The 23,654-nt window shown below is 38.7% G+C and overlaps 1 protein-coding gene across 2 annotated transcripts in view; it reads right to left on the minus strand.

The window, feature by feature from the left end:
- NEBL (nebulette) overlaps nucleotides 1-23,654 on the minus strand; it is a 346,434-nt gene that overhangs the window by 34,545 nt on the left and 288,235 nt on the right. Inside the window, exons 13-22 of one of the 2 annotated variants that reach the window (XM_007457418.1) lie at nucleotides 21,004-21,114; nucleotides 18,355-18,465; nucleotides 13,551-13,661; nucleotides 13,273-13,383; nucleotides 10,785-10,889; nucleotides 9,111-9,203; nucleotides 5,663-5,755; nucleotides 2,797-2,889; nucleotides 1,429-1,521; nucleotides 30-122 (exon numbers count right to left, since the gene is read on the minus strand). The exons of the other annotated variant lie outside the window; for it this stretch is intronic. Coding sequence (XP_007457480.1) covers nucleotides 30-122; nucleotides 1,429-1,521; nucleotides 2,797-2,889; nucleotides 5,663-5,755; nucleotides 9,111-9,203; nucleotides 10,785-10,889; nucleotides 13,273-13,383; nucleotides 13,551-13,661; nucleotides 18,355-18,465; nucleotides 21,004-21,114 — 1,014 coding nt within the window. The remainder of the gene's footprint in view (nucleotides 1-29; nucleotides 123-1,428; nucleotides 1,522-2,796; nucleotides 2,890-5,662; nucleotides 5,756-9,110; nucleotides 9,204-10,784; nucleotides 10,890-13,272; nucleotides 13,384-13,550; nucleotides 13,662-18,354; nucleotides 18,466-21,003; nucleotides 21,115-23,654) is intronic. 2 annotated transcript variants of the gene reach the window in all.

Here is a 23,654-nt window from a genome sequence, read left to right on the forward strand (position 1 = left end):
GATAGCCCCAAGTGAATAAAACAACTTGCCGAACTAATATTTTCTTGATTCTTCTTTACTCTTTCCATTTCAGGAGTCATACTTAAAGCCGTAGCTCTTCCCAGCTGACCTTTATAATAAACCTGTCATTTCAAAAAACAAAAGGCAGAGCACTGTGAATCAATTCACCTAAATAAGAGTCTCATAGTACTTATTTTAAAGAGCTAACCAAGGAAAGGAAGCTATGGAAAAAAAAAAAAAAAAGGATGCTATCAGAGGTTTGGTCGTATTTAAAATGCTTGCATCTTAAATCATTCTATTTTAACTCATCCCATAGCAGTGAATCACTGTGAATGAAATCACTATTAATGTACTCATTATATGGGCATACCGTCGGTAAAGCTGTAATAAGCATTTTATCACAAAGGAGTATGATATGAAATGTCTTCATGGATATTACTTTAAGGTACTCTTACCTATATAGAATGCTGCTATACTGTTATGGCTTTAGTAATTAACTGTGGCACAACTTTTGCCAGGATGCCTAAGTAGTAACCACAGTCATCCATGAGGCCAGCATTCTTCCCACTGCTCCATCCCTCCTTCTCCAGAATCATGTTCCCTTTTGAGAGTAACAGAGTTACAACAACTGTGACTCTGAATATATTGGGAAAAAGTGAGCATCTACTTCTCCAAAATATAGTTGTCAGGAAAAGTGCCAAACAAGAAACTGCCTCTCCTTTATAATCTGGTCAAAAGGACTTTAAAGGCTTGAAGAATAAAAGATTTCTTTGAATCTAATAGATCTCCAAATTTCCTCTTCCAAAGAACCCAATTTATATGTTAATGACTGCAAAAAAGGATTCTCTCAGTGAACTGCATCCATGGATTACGTAACAGAAAGGAGTCAGAGCAGGACAGGAGTTGGTGTCTGAGTAAAAACTGACAGCCCCTCAACAAGTGCCCCTCAAATGGACCTGTCCCATGTGACCTATTCAGCCAGGCACACTTTATAATTTTCCCCCAGCATCATCCAAAAATAAAGTGACAACAGCTGGGAGTGGGAGTCAGGACCAGAAAGGCTGCAGAACGCGAATATGTATATATATGTGGGAAAGGGACTGGGAAAGCATATTTGTAGGGCCAAGATGCCCGAAGCTGCCACTGTAAGCCTTTGGGGCACCACAGAAACCACAAGCATGAAGGAAGACCAGATAAGAGGGATGCACAATAACCTGCAAACAAAAATCACACTGTAGTCACTGGGAACTCTAGCAGGGAATGCCTGGCTGGACCCACAATACCTAAGACCTTGAAACTTTTCCAATAAATTGGCAGTCAACTGAGAGCAGAGCATCAACTCAAGGTCATGAAAACTTTGTAAACACGACCCCTTCATTGACATGTTGACAATATGTTCGTGTAGGAAAAAAGTTACTAAGATCACACATTGCTGAGGTTCTTCTGGTTTTCTTTAACCCTCTTCAGCTCTGGTGGATCAGAAATTGCCGTTGCCTGTTTAATCTCTCCTCTGTATTTTACCTATGGAGGATAAATAAGACTTTTAACAAATAGTAGAATGGTCTCCACCCAAATAGCGACAGAGGATGAGCCTCAAGATTAACCCTAATTTTTAAACATTTTTTTCCACAGTAGATGCGTGTCAACCTTTCAGCTCAAATGCACCTGGATTCTGATTCTTCTAACTTAGCAAGCACGAAGTGTTGTTGTGCTTCTTAAAAATGATTTTTTTAATAAATATATTGCTGTTCAATACCAAAACTCATTGCAAATGCCACGACTAAACGTAATGGAAATATAAAGGGAAAACATTGTCATGAAATCATTACAAGAGAACTATAGTGAAGTAGCCAGGGCAGCCTGGGAAGCTGGCTTTACTCCCATTCTGACCCTGGAGCCTCCACCTTCAAAAGAAGCTGCAGATTCCTCACTCTTACCATCATCAGGGATCTTGTAAGGATAAAGCAGTCATCAGCCTGAACTCACTTTAAATTTTAAATTCTCTCAAAATTACCCGTTTTAGAAGAAGGTTACTGTTTATAATGGTAAAAGTTCCATAAAAGGGTGAAAGAATGGGAAAAATAACTATTGGGGGACACATCTGAAAGAGATTTCTGAATTCAGGGAGGCCTGGGTTCAAATCCCAGCCCTGCGGTCACAAACCGTGGGTTCCCAGCATGTTCTCTAACTCCTCAAGCCTTAGTTTCCCACACCTACAAACCAGGAGAGTAAATCATGCCAACCTCACGGATTTATATGACGCATTTAGCACAGGGTCCACATTAGAGGAACCTCATGATTGTTAACTACCATTCCTTTATTAGCAACAGATTGTTGACTGACTGGATAATGTTTTCTGTTTTATTTATAAGGTTCCCTGCCCTGACATTATGTCCTAGAACCCCAGTCAAGCCAGGTCTTCTTTTGCCTTATGCCAATAGACAATCTGTTTTCTCAGACTGACAACAGATCCACGATACTACTCTTTAAATCTGCGTGTAGTTTTAGAGATTTACCAACTATGAGGTCTTATCCATCTTTGTGTACCAGTGACCAGGATAATGCCTGGCACGTTGCCTAATGAAGATTTCTTGAATAAACAAGCAGGACTGAAGGACAGCAAGACAGTCCCCAATTTTCTGGACTCACACGAGAGGTCTACTGTCCCAGCCCCTCAATATGTGACCGTGGAGAAGCAGCCAAGATGTAGAGGGTCTAATGCTTTTCAGAAGGCGTTGTGAAGAATAAACATATATACTGTTCGGTAAAATAGAAGAAGAAACAGAAACAACTTGCCGTGCTCAGCTGCTCCTGGTTTTTCCTCACTCTCTCTATCTCTGGCGTCGTGCTCACTGGAGTTGCTGTGTAACATTGCCCTTTGTACCGGAGCTGAGAGACAAGCGCAAAACAGTGTGGGATTACGGGAAGCAAGTGTGAGCTAGCACACTGCAACTGACTAAAAGAAACGTTACACAGTGACAGAGCATTCATTAGCTAAAATCTTCATTAGGATTTTAGAGTGAAATATGCTTTGCTAAAAGCCTTCGTCATCACAGTGATCCCAGATCTAAGCTTTTCCTTGCCCAAATGTTTTGAATTCTACGTTGGGTTGTTATTCTGCAAACCGCATAATTTAGTGGTGGCCTCTCTGAGTTCGATCTCATCAGCAATGATAAATGATCCCTTCTGGGAGCTCACAGCACTAAAGCACCATTACCAAATGACCGTTTTATATTTAAAAATTAAAATTCTGCACTCTTATCATTAGAAACGAGGTTTACGCCAGTCCTATGCCTGCACCTCACTGAGTGGCTGTCACTATGTAAAGAAACCCTGAACCTCAAAGTTTCCTCCTCTACCAAGTTCCAACATTAGAAGCCCATGCTCTGGCTAGCATTACGGAGATATTTCTGACTGACTGCATAGAGGTGCTCTTTCTTAGCTGGGGGATCAGACCCAACGTTTGTGGTCAGCTTTCCTGGCAATTCCACAACACCCCAGGATATAAACGAGGATCCAAAACAGAGAGATAGAATGACATGTCCATCAAATGAATTTCTGACAGGTAAAAGGAAAACTAGAGGTTAAAAAAATCCCATTATAAGGAACTCCACAGGGACAGTCTTAATGATTTTTTGGAGTTTAAATTTAGCGTTAGAGAATTTTTTTTTTTTTTTTTTTTTGTAAGACATCACAAGGCCTACAGGGCCTGCAGATAAAATGGACTTGAGATGTACACCCTCAGCAGTGCATGTGCAAGTGAACAGATATTTGATAAACCTGGAAAATAAATGAGAAAGGGTCAGGTCCCTGTCAGTGTGATTTCTTTCTCTGTGCCGTGGTATGCAGTTTGAGAGTTTAGGCAGATTCTGTGTCGGATAACTGCCTGAAGTGAGGAAAGGGCCAGTGTAATCTCTATTGATGGCAGGATACAAAGAAAGATTACTCTGGGCTGAGTTCAGAGGAGAAAAAATTGTTGAACAGCATTGCTGATGTTGAGAAACTGTTGTAGCCAATTTCTAGTGGATATAACTTTGGGGACATAAATTTGATATGGAGACTACGTATTGCATTCATCCACTCACAAACATGCTGAGTGCTTTACAGGCAATATCTCACTTAATATTCTAGTCTCTGTTTTATAGATGAGGAAACTGAGGCTTGGAGAGGGGTTGGTAGCTTATGAAGGTTATACAGCAGGTAAGGTCTGAAGCTGGGATCAAACCAACAGTCCAGGGCCCACATTCTTCTCCACTACTCCAGTGTTATCCAAACTTCCACCATGTACACACCACTTCCCATATCTGACATGCCAGATATCACCTGTGCTGTGATTTATAGTAGCTTCTTATTAAATTAACTGATTATTATTTTCAAATAGTTATTTTAAGGGAGTGTTATGTTTCTATGATAAACTGAAAACTAGTAACCCTTCTTTTAGAAAAAGGGACACATTATGACAATCTCTAGGCCATACTGAGTGAAGTAAGTCAGACAGAGAAAGACAAATATCATATGATATCGCTTATATGTGGAATCTAAAAAAATGGTACAAATGAACCTATTTACAAAACAGAAATAGAGTCACAGATGTAGAAAACAAACTTATGGTTATCAAAGGGGAAATGGGGGGAGGGATAAATTGGGAGATTGGGATTGACATATACACACTACTATATATAGAATAGATACCTAATAAGAACCTACTGTATAGTACAGGGAACTCTACTCAATACTCTGTAATGACCTATATGGGAATAGAATCTAAAAAAGAGTGGATCTATGCATATGTATAACTGATTCACTTTGCTGTACAGCAGAAACTAACACAACATTGTAAATCAACTATACTCCAATATAAAATAATTTTTTAAAAAAGGACACATTAAAACAATTTAATCCTTAAGTCAAGGCCAGAGCGGCAGCAGCCACCGTGTGCATCTGAATCACCATGTCGGGGCACTGGCACTGCCAACAGCCTCCTCATGGCCTGAATTATGATTTCTCTCTCCACCACCTTTCTCCTGCCATCTTCCACCCCAAGTACCCATCACACTAAACCTTCCCCTCTTTGAACAGATCTTGGATCCTGAACACATTCAGTTTGCACTGCCAGGAGGGCCCCTTCTCACGAAATCCACCCCAAACTTTTATCAATTCCTCAAGATCTAACTCAAATGTTACTCTTTCTCCAAGGGTTTTCCTCTCTCTCACTGACATAGCCTTCCTTCTCTGCATTTCCCCAGCACTTTGAAAACAGTATTATTACTTAATATTAAATGAGATATTACATGTAAAGAACTCAAAAAGCGTAGTAAACACTCAGCAAATATTAATTATTGTTATAGCACTTCATGCACAATCTTTATTTATTGCCACAGCTGTTTCTCCTAGAGACCCTGAGAATACACACAGCCCCTAAGACCTTAACCTCATCTCTGAATGCCCCCAAGAACAAGAACAGAGTAGGCATTCAATACCATGTTCTTTAATAAGCAAATACACATGCTTGGTGTAATGTTACCCCAACATAAATATGTGTGAAATCTTATCTCCACCTTTCAGGAACTGACCCTCCTACAATGGTATTCATCACAGTGGGACTTCACCCGGACAAGTGTCACGCCCACAGAAAACAATACTTAAAGGAATATGATCACACATTGCTGATGTTCTTCTGGTTTTCTTTAACTCTCTTGAGCTCTGGTGGATCAGAAATGGCTGTTCCATGGTTCATCTCTTCCTTGTATTTTACCTGCATGATTTATTTTTTAAAATGTAAGGTTTATTCAACACAAGGCTTAAAAAATAGTTAAGAATTCTTCATTTGTAACTACTGCATAGTTGAATTTTTAATTCCAATATTAATTTTCCTTCAGTGGGAACACAAATTTTTATTTCATCGGGCGCTTTCAGGATTCCTTTATCCTGAAGTACAAAGAAACCCATATCTAGTCACCTATCCATCACTGAAGAGGTTTTTTAATTAAAATAAGCATATATTGCTTGTGAAAATAAATTTTATCATCAGGCAGATATACCAAAAACCTTGGAAATTATCTTAATATAATAACTTATTATTTTCTATTTGAAAAGCAGTTTCTATTTATTAACATGTTAATTGAAATTCACCATGTATTTAAAGGCAAAAGTCAAACTGAGTTAGCTACAAAGTCTTGGAAACACTGTGTATCTGACCGAGAGTACCCAAATGGTCCAGAATAAGAAAAAAATAAAAGAAGAGAAAGGGGAAGGCGGAGGGAAATGTACTACAAGCAGAGGCCACTGAGTGCTGATCGCTATAGATGGGCCAGTGGCAGAAAGTCAGGAAGTGTCTTCTACCCACACAATCATGTTATGCAAAGCCCGCCTATATCCCGGCATTTGCTTCAATCAAAAGCTCCTCGTTCAAGTCTATTTAGAGGAAGATCAACCAGACAAATGATAATGCCAACACACAGTTATGCCTGGGACAAGCTCTTTAAATTTATGAAATGATTAGTGATGCTATCATATCAGGTGGTATTTTACTATGTGTAAAATTCATGGAAGATTGGATTCGAGAAAAAGGACACACACATATACGTACGGAAACAGAGGCTAGACTTAAGAGGCATATGTTGACATTTAGCCAAGACTTAGATCTACATAAAACATCTTTTAGAAATCATTTGGTAATGTTTAAAATGATTAAAGCTGAAATCCACACTGACAGTCATAAAGAAACGACACCTAAATATCTTTGCTATCATCTCTATCTTAGCATCTGTACATTTAATATGAGATATGAGTAACAACGTCAATATTAGGCCAGATCCAAAACAGTTAAATGGAGAGTACGTTGAGACAGACTACCTCTAACTAAGATTCAAAAGTAGTTCTTAACAGAGAAAGCTAATAGCCAAAAGACTTTTACTCTGGAGGTGGAAAATGTCGAGATCTTTAAATGTTAAAGAATCCTACCTTGGTTTGACAGATCTAGCTAATCTTGAAAGGGCAACTTTCCATTTGAATACTAAGCAGGAGTTTAGGGCCCAACCTCATAGAGATACAGAACTACTATTGTTTGCTATAAGGGGCAGTGGGATGCTGGGAGATGAAATGATAGACTGTACTACCTTCTGTGATTTTCCTCAGGTGAGAAGCTAGACATGATTAAAGATGAACATTTTTGTTTTTCATACGACTCCAAACTAATCAAAATGGCACAGTCATTTCACTGTAGGCAATAGAACTGCACAGTGCAGAACATTTATAACATTATATACCCCAGTACATTGATGGGTACATTTCAAATATTATCACTTGGAAGTGAAGGAAACAACCATTTTACATTTCTCAGCCAAACGAATTTCTCCACCAGACTCTAGCATTGCCTGACACAGGCTCTCGCCGTGGCGGACTGGAATCGTCACCGTCAGGTCCTCCTCCTTATGCTTTCCTCAGGAGATAGCTTCATTCATGCCACAGGGATTTTCGTGCACAGCTTCATTCATGCCACGGGGATTTTCGTGCACAGCTTCATTCATGCTACAGGGATTTTCGTGCACAGCTTCTTTCATGCTACAGGGATTTTCGTGCACAGCTTCATTCATGCTACAGGGATTTTCGTGCACTACGAGGATTCTGCAGATTTTTTGTTAAGTTCATTTTGAAGTCTGTCTACCACAGCATTACCTTTCCTCTCCTACTCTGTCTCCACAAATGCCAGTGCACACATATTCTAAGATGCCATGTAACCGTCAGAGCTCCTGACAGAGGCATTTAATCAAGGCAGTTCTACTTGGATGACTTCAAGAAAACTCTGCCTCTAAGGGTGAAGGTGAAGAGAAAGGTCAGGCAAGGGCACACGAGTAAAGAACCCTACTGAGTTCCTCAGCAAGAAGCCAAATACAGTAGGCCCTTCACTTCCTCAGTGTGAAACCGTGGATGTGGAGGGCCAACAGTAAGGCAGTTGAGCGTCTGCAGATTTTGGTATGAATGTGTATGAGTGTGTGTGAGTGTGGGTTGGTGGGGCTCCTGGAACCAACGCCCATGGATACCAAGGAATGACTGTATAACAACTATTACCAAATACGCCTATTGGCAAGGATAGCAATTATCCACTGTAAATGTCAAGCACTGAATGGAGAAGTTTTTAATCCATAACATTACACACCTCCTCTACCCTTCCCCCAAGCTCAAAGGGAACTGGGGGTGGGGAAGCAGGTAATTTATTTTACAAAATTAGAGTGAAGGTGTGTGCTTTCCTTTGCTGGAAATTGGAAGAAGCAGAAGGTGAATGGGGCCTCTTTGAAACCTTCTCTTAAGCCACCAAATGAATGTTCTAGGGCCTTTAATCATTCTGTCAGGGTAAAATTTCTTTCCTCCAAGTTGTGGAAAGGTACTGAAATTTATCCTTTCTCTGAAAAATTTAATACACTTAAAATTCTGTTCAAAAGGGTGAAATCTAATCCTAGATTCCATTACTGTACTATTAAAGTGATCTATCTCTTATGCACTATGATATATCAAGATGAAATACTGCTTTAGGTTCAAGGGGAACAAGGCTACAGTTTCCTTCTGAAAGTTAGACCTTTGATATTTGATGAAATAGTGTTTCAACAGAGTGAAGAAAAAAAGGCAGCCAGTTTAGTAAAGAACCAAAAACATTTATCTAGCTTATGTTTGCTTTTGGAAAGGATGATTAATGCTATAGAGAACTGGGGGCTTCCCTGGTGGCACAGTGGTTAAGAATCTGCCTGCCAATGCAAGGGACACGGGTTCGAGCCCTGGTCCGGGAAGATCCCACATGCCGCGAAGCAACTAAGCCCGTGCGCCACAGCTACTGAAGCCTGCGCTCAAGAGCCTGCAAGCCACAACTACTGAGCTCACGTGCCACAACTACTGAAGCCTGCGCACCTAGAGCCCATGCTCCGCAACAAGAGAAGCCACCGCAATGAGAAGCCACTGCCATGAGAAGCCCGTGCACCGCATTGAAGAGTTGCCCCTGCTCACCGCCAACGTAGAGAAAGCCAGCACACAGCAACGATGACCCAATACAGCCAAAATTAAAAACAAATAAATAAATAAATAAATTTATATTTTAAAAAATGCTATAGAGAACTTACTGAACTAATATTCTGCTGATTTTTCTTCACTCGTTCAATCTCTGGAGTATCTTTTACTGCTGTGCCAGCTCCTACTTCTTTCTTATAAAATACCTTTATTATAAGAGAAGGAAAAGAATAACCATAAGCTTATTAGAATTCAAGTCCTAGAGATCTGATTCTTGAAAAAGATAATTTCTCAGATTTTAAAGTAATGTGAATACAGCTTCTATTTATGAGAACCAATGTCACGTTAATCAATTAAATAATCCATTATGAGACTAAATGCAAAACTTTGGTTTTGCATTACACAATATTACAATAAACCTCTACTACCTGTTCTAGGGTGTGCTTGGTAACTTACAAGGCTGCAGATTACTTGCTCTAAGAATATAAATCAGCAAACTAGAGTTTCCTTCTCAAATACAAATATATATCACATGTGTATTTGAGAAAAATCAAAGGACATATTAAAAAAGCTCACTAAGCAGTTATCATTTAATTCTAAACCAGCATGAAGTTTTAAGCAACTGCTATTCTCCAAATGAGAGCAAAGATGCTCTCGTTCTCTTCAAAGAAAACATTAGCTCTATCTTCAACATCAACACTAAGTCAGCCTATTTTCCTTATCTTTCCACTTATTCCTTAGACCTTCCCATGTCTCTCCATCCCTACCAATACCCACCCCTTTCAAACACAAAGCAAAAGAAAAAACAAAGTGTCCTACAGAAAAATAGAATAATTATAAGGAAGTCATACGAGGACAGAACTACTCCCTCTCTTGATATTTGTTAACCCATAGGTCCCGTAAGTGTGTGTGAGTCGGGGTGGGGAGAGGGGGGCCCTGGAACCACCAGGACCAGGGGGGGTCAGGAGAGTAGGACATGAGAGATGTTCCCCTGCAAAAGCTAGAAATCTGGGAGACCGTGGAGTCACAGGAGCTAAGGGCCACACTGCCCTTCTCCCTCATTGTCTCCTCCAGCAAGATTTCTCCATTTCTTAGCACCGCCTGCCTGTGAAGACCCTAAAGGTACCTGAGCAGCACACCTGGAGGGTTAAGAGCTTGCCAAGTTACTAGAAGTAGAAAATATTCCAGAAATCTTCAGAAATAATAGAATTTACATTTTTAATAACACATTTGCTTAACTACTAAGTGAGTCCATTCTACATTAAAATATTAGCTGTACCATCAATTTTTATTTTAGAATTCAAGTTTATATATCCCTTAAATATAAGCCCAATATCTTAATGAATGGTGCTGACAAAATTCCTATGCCTCAGAACAAAAGTATGAAAGTTGAGGAACTGGTAACAAACTCGTAAATCCCTAAGTATATTATCAATGTAAATAATCAATGACCAGGAAGGAAATCACTTCATATGACTATTTTCATCTTCAAAGTAAAATCTGTGTGGAAGATTAAGATCTCTTTCTTGAGTGAAATTTTAAAATTCAGTTAAAAATAGCAGTTGCTTGTACCAAAGAAGGAGATATGAATTTGTAATTCTACAACAATCACAATAAATTATAAGTTGTAAGAACATTTGGTATTCTTAATATTTTAAAGAAGGAAAGATATACATTTGACAGAAAATTCTAGCAACGCAGCCAAAAATCAGACAATGAGGGAAAAAGGCCCTCCTTACAAAACATAATTTCAAGGTGGCAACTGAAAAGAAATAATGACTACTCACCGCACTAATGTTTTGTTGAGTTGTCTTAATTCTCTGGATTTCAGGAGTATCTGCCACAGTAGAATAGCTAGAAAGCATCTTCTCTGCTTCATCTTTATACTTTTTCTAAAATTATAAACAGTGAATGTGAATCTGAAACTCTGTGTGTGCATGTACAAGAGAGACAGAGACAAAGAAAATGGTACTACTTTTTCTAACTCTATTATATACCACCTGGCTCTAAATTATATCTTAGGATTCAAAGCAGTTGTTGATGTGCTTATGCAATAGTAAAAATAAAAGCATATGCAAACAGAGTAAGCAAACAGTCGAGGAAAGCACATTCACCTCCACTCAGGCAATGGTTCCCAACCCAGACTATTCAAACGCCCTGGGAGGGCTTGACCTTAATAGCATTCCTAAGCCTAGAACCTACTCTCTCAGGAGCAGTCCTAGGTCCTGTTCAAAGTTGCCCTTATAACTCCTACCAGTAACCTGACTCTCTTTGCTTACTTGTTTTCATGCTTCTGGATTTATGCTTTGCTTCCTACTTCAGATAAAGATACATTTGACTAAGAGAAAGGTACTAGTATTTTGTAGTGGAGACTGAAATCTCAATTTTCTTTCTACTAAATGTACTCTGAGGGCTTCCCTCGTGGTGCAGTGGTTGAGAATCTGCCTGCTAATGCGGGGGACACGGGTTCATGCCCTGGTCTGGGAGGATCCCACATGCCGCGGAGCAACTAGGCCCATGAGCCACAACTACTGAGCCTGCGCGTCTGGAGCCTGTGCTCTGCAACAAGAGAGGCCGCGACAGTGAGAGGCCCACGCACCGCGATGAAGAGTGGCCCCTGCTTGCCACAACTAGAGAAAGCCCTCGCACAGAAACGAAGACCCAACACAGCAAAAATAAATTAATTAATTAATAAACTCCTACCCCCAACAATCTTAAAAAAAAAATGTACTCTGAGCTCTGATACATCCTGGGCAATATCTTCTACTAGTGCCAGCATTTACATAGTATTAGGTATTGTCCTAAATACTTAACACACATTAACTCATTTAATTAACCCCACAAGCAGATACTATTATTATCCACTCTTACAGATGGGGAAATTTAGGGATTAGCTAAGAACTGTCAGAACCAGGATTTAAACCCAGGCACTCTGGCTCCAAAGTCAGTGAAGGTAACTGCACGGCATACGGATGCTTGCTAGGAAAGGTAATTCCTGTTCATGTTGAAATGCACCACAGCATCATTACACCGTTTTAAGTATTCCATTGTATCCCAAATAACTAAAATTCCTTAAATCAGGTGTACCCTCATCATACTCAAAAAATCAACACTGTTAAGTTAAAGCAGGAATTCTAACAGCTCAGGCATCACTTCCTATGGGAAGCTTTTATTTATTTATTTATTTATTTATTTTGCGGTACGCGGGCCTCTCACTGTTGTGGCCTCTCCCGTTGCGGAGCACAGGCTCCGGACGCGCAGGCTCAGCGGCCATGGCCCACGGGCCCAGCCGCTCCGCGGCATGTGGGATCTTCCCGGACCGGGACACGAACCCGTGTCCCCTGCATTGGCAGGCGGACTCTCAACCACTGTGCCACCAGGGAAGCCCAGTATTGGATTCTTGAGTGACAAGCAGCCGAACCTGAGTTCTGTAACACTCTCATTTTGAACCAGTGAATGTTTAGAGTCTTTGCTCATGTCAACCAGAATTTTGACAAATTTGGTCAAATTCGGTTAAAAATTATTTCAACACAAACCCCATTAACCAAATTCAATTCCTTCATCATTTTTCTTTAACCATTTTATTTTTTTCATTCCCTTTACTATTTTTCCATTAGGATTCATTCTTTTTATAACAAATTTTATAACAAAGAAATTATTCACTAATGAATATTTTTGCCCAAATCAGATTTTATCTGATTAACTTTCTTCTTCCAATAAACACTTTCTTTTGTGGTCATTATTTCTCTCACATCCAGTTTTCTAGAAGATATGTCACGGGTATACCTGGCAAATTAAATTTTATCAAGAAAACTTAGTTCTTCCATTAAATTTTAGTTAATATTCAATTTCACCTTGTGCAGTTTTATTCACTCTTAGTTTCAGTTGAAGTTGATTATTTTAATTAAAACATTCATGATGAAATGGATAAAAGACAAATTGTTTGTAATTTTTTTTCTGTAGTATAAGCATTAGAGCCAAGTTCACAATAGAGTCAAAAAATGGAAATTAAAAAGGTCAAAATGCCCTTGGACCCAAAACAGAGGGCCCCAACACGGGCGCTCTGACACTCAATAATGTCTGTTGAACAGAATCTACAGCAGTTGTCCCTTTCATTAATGAGGTAATCAGGTTTGGTCAATGGTTCCTTTATAACAGAGTGCATTGACTTTGAAGAGAAAGCCCTCACAAAGACACCAATCGCAGAGACACACACAGCACAAGGTGACTGGATATTAGAATACATTATCCTAAGCATCTTCATTCTCTACCAACCTGGCTATAGATTTCAGATGCCCTCTTGGCTCGAAGCATATCCGGGATATCCATGCTCACTTGCATTCCTTTCCCTTTAATTTCATTTTCTAAGTCTTTCTTATATTCTTTCTAAAAGAACAGAAAACAATCTTCAGAGCTTTGCATGGCCTTCCATAGCAATGTAGATATTTATGTGTTTGAATCTCAATGCCACACATATGGAAACACCACTTATACTTTTCCTGTATACAATTCAACATGTTTGTTTTAAACTTTGTGAGCCATTAGTTTCTTACCTGGCTGGCCATTTCAGATGCTTTCTTAGCTCTCTGGATATCGAGGGTACCTGTGCTCACCTGCATGCCTTTCCCTCTAATTTCAGTCTCCAGATCTCTTTTATAATCTTTCTGCAGAAAATAAAACCTGCAATTAGGGCTTTACAATAATTTGAAAATCTGTGTTGAAAAACTCGATGTCATTTTTGACATCAAGATCATGGCTTTTGGAAATAAGTCGGACCTTTATGTCTTTTATTTCTAGGAAACAACAAAGATTTTTAATTTGTGGTAAGAACACAACTTGGAGTGATGTATTCACAAGGAATCAGGAGGCTTTTCTCTACTAACCTGACTTAAGAAAGAAAACAGAGTGAGCTGAGGGAAAATGTTTTATATATTAATATGGTAAAATTGATAAATTATTGGTTAATATATAACTCAGTTGATGAATATCAATAAAATGTGAGTATAAAATTGTCAGGTCTTGCTCTGTAGTGAATAATTGCTGGTTGCCTCCCTGGAATCCCACTCCTCGTTTTCCTTCATTAGCTCCTTGATTTGCCACTGGGCAGCTCACTGCTTCCTGTTCTAAAACCCCAGCTTGGCTGAGACTGGCCGCCATCCAAGGGCCCCATTGGGCTTAAGTAAATCATTATAGCCCACCCCTGGCCCTTCATGATCAGTTCAAGGATAGGTACATCTCTTTTTCCACACAAGGTATCAAGGGACTTTCTCTTTCCTTCTGGACATGAATGGAGGAGTCTGTAGCCCTAGGATCTGCCAGATGTCTCTTTGCAAACAGGAGAAAAAAGCCTGCCTGAGAACAGAAAGATAGAAAATGAAACGGAATCACACTGTTTGAGTCCTAGATCAAGCCACGCCCAAGAATTCCTCTACTGTTTGGTTACAAGAACAATAAGTTATCTGCTTTTTTGAGCCAGCTTGAGTTGGATTACCTGTTACTTGTAATAAAATGCCATAATTACACAGACACAACTGTCTTAAGAGACTCTTGTCACATTTTAAAACTGATTATAAAATTCAGCAAGCTGTACTCTTATAATTGTACATTTTTCTGTGTGTATGTTTTTCGTCAATGAAAATTATATTAAAAGGAAAAAAAACTATTATCTCCTATTAAATTCTTTCAAAAACAGTTATTTTCTATTATGTTGACATACTCTAGATTTGTGATTCCCTGCTCTAAAGTAAATTTTGCTTTGCTTATTTGTGGTGCTCTAAATTTAGAGAAGTCGTAAACAAAAATCTCAGTCTCAGAGAAATACTATATTTTTCCCCATCTACTACCCATAAATCTGCCTATTTTCACTGACTTACAGTCTCAGTTTCACTTTTCGAATGAAAGTTCAAGTAATAATGTTTAACTTTCAAACTAACAATATTAAATTATTTCTATGTCTGTAAAAAGCTCTATTTTTAGCAAGCCTCTTTAGGCCCGAAAGCAAAACACCTCATTTGAAGGGCAATGTATGTAGAAACTAAGGTACTGATCATAGATTTGCCACCAAAGTCTCACGGTAGAAGTACGTCATCTAATCTTCCGAGATATGAACTTTCAAATCTAAAAGCATTCAAAAGCACATAAACAGACTACATAGGACACTAATCACATCAGTTAATATTGATGCATAATAAAATACCCTAAAACTTAGAAAACTTAAAAGAAAAACATGATGACATCTAGGTTCCAAGCAAGTCCCAATGCACACATGCTTTCAGAGCCTGAGTCAAATTTGTTAATGACCCAGTGGCTAAAGAAAGTCACATGGTTAGGCCCACAGGTACAGGAAAGTTTGAATATTAGACGTCATTTGTGTAATAATATAGCACATTGACTTTACCTGAAAAAATAAACATTGAGCTATAGCAAAGTCCCTAAGTCTGGTTGAAAAGGATCTGAGAGCCTGTCATTTGGGTAAACTGGGACATGGTTATAATTACATGCAAATGAGACCTCCAGATTACAAAGATAATAGCATCACCAAAATTGGTTTAAGCTACCTGTAACCACAGTACAGCTGACTCCCCTAGGCCTGTTTTTCCCATAGGCTCTCAAGAACAAAACTGCACCATTTTCCTAGTAAGTCTGAGCCTTGATCAACATGGGTCTGAACTGTGCGGGTTCACTTATACATGGATATTTTTCAATAGTAAATACCACAGTACTACCTGGTCTGTGGTTGGATCAATCAGCGGGTGCAGAGGAACCACAGATACATAGGGGAGACCATAAATTATATGTGGGTTAACCCCCCGTGTTGCTCAAGTGTCAACTGTGTACAGTCCCAAAGTACTCAGAGAAATCTAAGCCAGCATATGGCTGAATAAAGTAATGTATTACCATATACTAAGGAAGATGCAACACTCCAACTTCTCATAAAAGGAATATGTCACAGAAGGTTCTTAGGTAAAAGTGTGAAATGCAAAATTTCTATTCTTCCCACGTTCTTTTCTCCAGAGGAAATATGCTTTATTTTGGCTTCAAGTCTCAGCCCCATGAGGGTGATTTGGAAAACTCTTGTACAGCTCCAAATTCCCCACCCCACTCCCACACTCCAATCCAGGACCTTAACTAACACTGGATGTCACACTCTCCTCATAATAACAAAAATAGCAGAAAATTGTAAGTAGTGATTTGATAGTTACTGGGTAGCTAGCTACTGAGAAGCTCAAGGAGGCCACCATAAGAAAGTACTAGTAAATCTAAGAAATGAATGACAAGAGAGAGCACAAGAAAGAACCAACCACGCAAAAACCAGGGCAAGGACTTTCAGGAAGACTACAGTGCTGTACGTACAGAGACCATAAAACGTGTGGAGGTACAGCATGGAAGCCTGTGAGGCTAGAACATAACGAGCAAGGGAAGAAGGGTACAGGATTGGGCATGAGCAGTGGGGGTTCTGAAACCAGAGCAAGGAGTATGGCGCCCATGCCGCCCATGACTGGAAGCCACTGGAGAGTTTTCAGTGGGAGCAATCACACAACTTAATTCTTCCAGGATTGTTCTGGCTGCTGGGTAGAGAATGGGTACTGAGAGGTCAATGATGGAAGCAAAATCCTGGTTAGGAAGCTACTGCAAGGATCCAGGTGATAGAGACGGTAGCTTGGATGAGGGTAGGGGAGAGTAGATGGATCTAGGAAGTCATTACGGGGCTGGAGAAAATGACACTTGCTGACGAGAGAAATCAAAGTGACTTCAGGGATTTCACTGACACCATTTGCTAAGAAGAGGGTGAAAGAGGGAAGCAGATCTAGGGAAAAATTAAGGGTTTTCGGCGTGTAATGTTGAGTCCCTGTTACAATGCATTTAAACGTCATTTACATGTGGTAATGCCTATGGGACATCAGACGTAAATGGTCGCATATTCACATCCACGTTATAGAACACAATTTTTCTATAAGAATGAAGTAGAACTATGTGAAGTAACGTGGAAAAGGGTCCGTAATATTTAGTGAGAAAAGCAAGCACAAAGTACATGGTATTTATTTAAGGTTTTTTTAAGTCTCTGTGTGCACAAGTGTATAGTTACCTATATACAAATAAAAATGGACCTGGAAGGCTCTACAGCAAATTCGTAACAACGGCTGTCTCTCAGGGGGGATGACAGAATTAAGGGCAGAGTCAAAGAAGGTTTCCAAGTGCCTGTTCAGCATGCATCCTCCCACCCACCCCCACCATTTCTAAATGGAATCCCTATTGGTCAAGAATTCTCTGGCATCCCTAGTTTCTTTGACTAAGTCAGTTATGGCTATTCCATTCCCCTGGCCAGTACATAACCCTGGGGATGGAAGCAGATCCCAACACAGCAGTAACTCCCCCGGCAGTTAATCAGCTACCTCTCAACCTCCGGATTTCCTGGGTGGGACTCAGTCCTAAGCCAGCTCTTCCTAACTGCACTTGTCACATCGTAGCTCTCCCAGTAACCCCACTGAAGCCTCACCCTAGCCGGCCTTGAGGTAAGTGAGCTGCATCCCTTAACCTGTACCCCAACTTTCTCTTTATGTATTCTTCTAGGTCATCTCTTCCCAAATACTCTATGCTCCAGTGGCCCTGTTACATTTTCAAATTTTCTGGGGGGAATTCAAGAGATGTGGAACTGATTCTGGGGTATTTCCTTCGAAAAATACACATTTCCTTCTCACTGCTACAACTTTGTTATCTTGTATCTATCATGTCATAGCATCTAAGACAAAACTTCTAAATTAATATCCTGTTGTTCATGTGTTACATGAAGAAGAAAATGGCATTAGATGAATGAACCTCAACCCAAAATGCTGACCCTACAGAAATTTCAGACGTGTTGATGAGGTCAACAGAGGATATTTTGAGAACATACAACCAAATCACACAGAAATGGCATGATTGTCATGTTATAGTCTCGATGTGTGATTTTCAAGTTCTGCTCACCAAGTTGGAAACGCAGATATGCCAAGTAACACACGATCCATCCTTAAAGAAAAAATGGTATGAAAATATTTATCATAGTTTAAAATTAACATGAAATTTGTATTACGGAATAAAGTGAGCAGGTGTGTGTGTGTGTGTCTGTGTGTCTGTGTGTGTGTGTGTCCTATTAAAATTCCTTTCCCCAAGTTTTCTTTGATATACTTGAAGTTAATGAGCAAAGCAGAAACTGTAAATTTTCCCAGTAAGCATGATGACTGCAGATGGTTTCCATTCCAAACTGTTAAACTAGTCACAGAAAGCTTTGGAAAATTTCATATACTAATCAGTTTGTTATTATGATTTGTTAAGTTCCAAAATACGAGTCTCAAGGTCTGCATCACTCACTCTACTAACCTCACTAGCTATCTCAGAAGCTCTTTTGGCATGCTGAATTCCAAGGGTGTCAGTGCCAACTTGCATTCCCTTCCCTTTAATTTTTGATTCCAGATCTTTCTTGTATTCTTTCTGTAAAAAAGCAACATGTTACAACATTCAGACACTCAGGGGACAAATATACATCTGTATTCAATGATACCAAAAATGGCTAAACATATTTTTTTCAAAAAAGAAAACATAGTTTACTTTGTACTACGAATGACCACCTAGAACTAAATTTTCTGAACTGCTTAGAACTATATTCACTATTCTCACTGAAGAAGTGTATATATACACTCTGAAGATTTTTATTCTAAAAAGGCAACTGCCAGGTGAGAATCTTCACTGACAACTGTCTTGAGGCCTGAAGGATAGAGGCAAGTTTAAATGAGTTGATATTTTAGAAAGAAGACTGATTTTGAGGTCAGTGCACTCTTGGCTGTGTGTGTGACGTTGGAAATGTTTCTTCACATTTCCAGTTTACTCATCTGCAATTGGGGATAATAATTCCTCTACGCAGGATCACTGGGAGGATCAGTGAGACAGCACGTAGCCTAGTGCCCAGCACAGAGCGGGTGCTCAGTAACTGACAGCTTCTTCTGGTCTTTTACTCCTATACCCACATGCGAAGACCTGGGTTTTTGCTGCTCCTGCTACCGTGTTGCCATTCAACTTTCACTGGCTGAACTCTGCCATTGAGAGTTTAAAACAACTTTTCCAAGTATTATTGACAAGTGATTTACAAGTTCTGACTCTGAATGTCACTGGATATGTCACCACAACAGAAGAATTTGTAGAAAATTACTAACGTGGGTAAGTGTAATGACAATATTAGCCAAAGACATCGTGGCAGACAGCTGCTGTTTCTGCCCGAACAGCATCTATTCCTCCCTCTTCTGGCAAAAAGTTCTACAATTTTCTCTTGAGGAATTACCTCTAACCCCTCTCAATCCATAAACTTTGGGTGGGTTGATTTCCTACTACCCACATATACTTTTAATTCCACTAAAATGCTTTTAATGTTTCCTTTAATTTATGTAAAGAACACTAGCCAAAGACGAACGTAAATCTTTAAAAACACATATCAATTTAGAATATTTTCTATTTAAAATATTAGGGCTTCCCTGGTGGCGCAGTGGTTGAGAGTCCGCCTGCTGATGCAGGGGACGCGGGTTCGTGCCCCGGTCCGGGAAGATCCCACATGCCTCAGAGCGGCTGGGCCCGTGAGCCATGGCCGCTGAGTCTGCACGTCCGGAGCCTGTGCTCCGCAATGGGAGAGGCCACAGCAGCGAGAGGCCCGCGTACCGCAAAAAGCAAAAAAAAGAAAAAAAGAAAAAAACGAAACATCATTAAACTACCTAGAAAGTTAACTGACTCGTGACTCCAGACTTGACTGGGTCAAGTGTGGGCACAGGACAGAAGGTGACCCAATGAGATTCCATCCTTAGACCTTAATCCTATTTTAAAGAAACAGATGCTCACTTCCTACTGGGATTAGTGGCCACAGATATGAGTTATCCTGTCGTGAAGAGGGACCATCACATAGAAGCAGCCTCTCACAAATGAAGCAACTGCGAAGATAACAGAACTGAGGGATGAAGGAAGAGAGCCATCATTCGAATTCCAACCTGAAGGAAACCTGATCTTTGGATTTCTCTGTTCTTCAACCAAAACAAAGTTTCTTTGTTGCTTAACCCAGTTTGAGCTGGGTTTCTATCATTTGCAGCCTAATAGGGTCATCACCATCATCACCACCACCATCATCGCCGCCGTTTATTAACAGACGGGGATAAAGCTTTAAATTTTTTCACTGCTAAAGTCAGCCAGATTCTCCTCAAAGCACAGTGCCATTATTTACTATTAAAGTAATGACATAACACAAGGATTAAAGGATTTAAAGCACTTCAGAGGCACTTCATTCTTATAAATTTCATGTAAAGTAAGTAATGGCCACTATCATTTTATACAGAGGTTTAAGTGGACTCTCTTAGTAGCTAAGCAAGGACTAGGACAGTCATTTTGTTTATGGGCAGGACAGCATGGGAACTTTTTTTTTTTTTTTTTTTGCGGTACGTGCATGGGAACTTTTAAACTACAGTTATTGACAGATCATGATAACACACCTTCCTAATATGCCTTTCACTTGTTTAAAAGATGAAGTTAAACCTTATCAAATTATTTTGGTTAATTATATAGAATTTTCTCTAAATTGAGGAAATGGTCATTTGTCTCACACCACATAGGCAGGAGATGGTGAGCATCATTTTTTTTTAATTCATTGATTGGGAAAAGACTATTAGGTCATAGCTGCTTATAATCATCTTACACATAAAAGCTGTGGAACATTTATACTGTATACAGTTGACCCTTAAACAACAAGAGGATTAATCCACCTATTACTTATCATCGGCTCTCCACATCCAAGGTTCCTCAGCATCCACAGATGCAACCAACCACGGACCGTGGAGTACTGTAGAACTTACAATTGAAAAAATACATATAAGGGGACCTGCACCGTTCAAACCCATGTTGTTCAAGGGTCAACTGTAAAATCTCTGAGAAAGATTTACAGACAAGGAAAGCAGCTGAAAATGCATACATTCTCAGTTGTTAAATAAATGTACTCACCTCACTAGCCATTTCAGATGCACGTTTTGCTCTCTGAATATCAAGTACTTCTGAATTAAGTTCCATTCCTTTCCCTTTTATTTCATTTTCCAAATCTTTTTTATATTCCTTCTATGAGACAAGAATATTACTGCTTGAAATTTACTAGGAAACTCTAATTTATATATTGTTTTACATGTTTTCCAGAGACCACAGAAAGAAAATATTTCTAGAAAGGAATGAACCAGATTTCTGAGCATTCATGCTCTATATTTCCTACAGACACTTCATTTTCTTTTTTAATCATGTTTGAGTGGCTTCCAATATTATCAGTCTTTTTCCTTTCATCCTTTCCTCTCATATATTTTGGTACCATATTGGTGCCATATTTTAAAAAGACATCTTCCCTTTAAATGGTGAGGAAGATCTTAGGAATGCATGTTTCTTACTAATTATTTGAAGTATTTCTTTGAAAGCTGTCTATAAAATATGAATCATCAAAAGAACATAATTGGAAAAGAATGAATAATTACAAAATCAAAAGGACTGATATGGCCAAAATTTTTTTAAAGTTTCCGTTTTATTCAAAGATTTGTAAAACCAAATAATTTCCTACAGATTGATAATACATAGTCTGAATTTTGCCCATTTAAATATATGTTAAGTAGATCCAAATGTCTTTACTAATCCTTACACATAACATGGGGTTTTTTGTCTGTGCTAATGAATTTCTTGTCTTCTTACTAATTGAATTATGAAAACAATATATATCTTAATCCAATTCAACTAAGCTGCCTTTATGACTAACTTGTCAGATGAAAGATGAGACTTCCTTTAATGATAAGAAATCATGTTCTAGTTAATTCTAGGATTCATTTGATGTTATTTTCTCTTTGTCCAGTTTAATTAAATTAGCCAGTACTCTGCTTAACTAATAGCCTACAAGACATTGTAATGACCTGCATGTAATTTTGGAAAGAGCTCTGGAGTCAAATGACCTGGATGAAAGTCAGAGTTCTTTCACTTATTAGGTCATGTGAACTTCAAGAGAACTTTAAGTAACTGAGCCTTGATTTCCACAGAACAAAATGAAAATAAAAGTACTTGTCCCACCAGTGTCAAGGACAGTTGAGGAAATCAAATGAAATGAAGTATAAAATGATACTTTGAATACTTTAAATGGCAACAGAAATGCAAAGACCATAAAGAATGAGAAGACAATTTAAAGCTAAATGCTCACACTTTCAAAGGGAAGTCACAATTTCATTAAGTTACTGAGTCTCTTTCTAAAATTAGACATCACTATAACTTAATTAAAAGATTTTTAATCATTGTCTCTAGGCTTTTTTCCTACACTGATGCATACATTCTAGATCAGTAAGTCTAAAATAAGATTCACTCAAAAAGATAAATAAAAGAGAATAGCGATGGCGTGTATATTAAAGTCATTGTTTTTTTATGGCCACACCACGCGGGATCTTAGCTCCCTGACTAGGGATAGAACCCAGGCCGCCTGCAATGGAAGCACAAAGTCCTAACCATTGGACCACCAGGGAATTCTTAAGTCATTTCTGATTCTCAAAATAGATCTCACATTGTCATTTGTATGTAAATAAGAAAAAAGATTCCCCTTTAAAAATTTCATATAAATAGTGCATATTTTTTAAATGGAAGACAATAATAGCAGGAAGCTGCCACATGATCACCCTTCAACTTCAAAAGCTTTTATAGGATCTAGAAGTGAGAAGAGGTAGGGTAGCAAGGACTCTCTTCCATAAATTATTTGCCTATTTCAGCCCGGCATATATTACAACAGTGAATCACATTAAATTTCTAAAAGCAGTTAAATGGTAAAGGCCAGTTGGCATTTGCTTATTAAAAAAGTTCATGATGATTCATGTCTGTGTAGGTAATTATACTCCAGTTTATTTCACTGGTTTAAGACATTTCTTTCAGGAATAGTTTCTTCAGTTCAAAATTCCGGATGAAATAGAGTTCTCTAACGCTTTCTCTTAATGTAAAGAGAATCTGTTTAAACAGGGAATTGAAAGAGCTCCAGGTTACTTAGCAACCATTTAAAAAAAAAAAGAAACAAAACAAAACTTTTAAACTGTGAACATGATATTTTTAATTGTTAGATTTGAGGGCCTTAATATTCAACGAATTTAATACACTATGAGCCAAAAGGTACCACTCACTAAGTTTGGGGTTTGCTGAGTATAAAATGAAAAATGACCATGAATTCCTATGTTCTATGTGCTAAACATTATTTTTCCCTACTTAGAACAAAAACCACTTATAAATGTACCATTTATCCAGACTGTCACAATAAGCACCTCATTTCTGATATCACATGTCATGAGAATGCTGCAGTGCAGGGAAGGAACAGGAAAAAATGGTTCTAATACATGTTTTTACAATAACTAAATTTGAGAGAATCAAGCTAGCCTCATCCATATTGAAAATATTTTTTTGAAAAACTAACTGCTATAAAGCTGTAAAACTACTTATAGAGCTTCTAAGCTACAATCCAAACACAAAATCAAACTATTTTTCAAGTTTTTCCAGGAAATCTGGGTAATTTCTTCCCTCATCTTTAAATGGAAATGTTAACACTTACCTGTTTTTAATGGAAATGGAAAACTCTATTAGTAAAGCTCAAAGTGAGGGAA

This window comes from Lipotes vexillifer, unplaced genomic scaffold, assembly GCF_000442215.2.
Source record: "Lipotes vexillifer unplaced genomic scaffold, Lipotes_vexillifer_v1.1 scaffold1332, whole genome shotgun sequence".
NCBI classification, from domain to species: domain Eukaryota; kingdom Metazoa; phylum Chordata; class Mammalia; order Artiodactyla; family Lipotidae; genus Lipotes; species Lipotes vexillifer.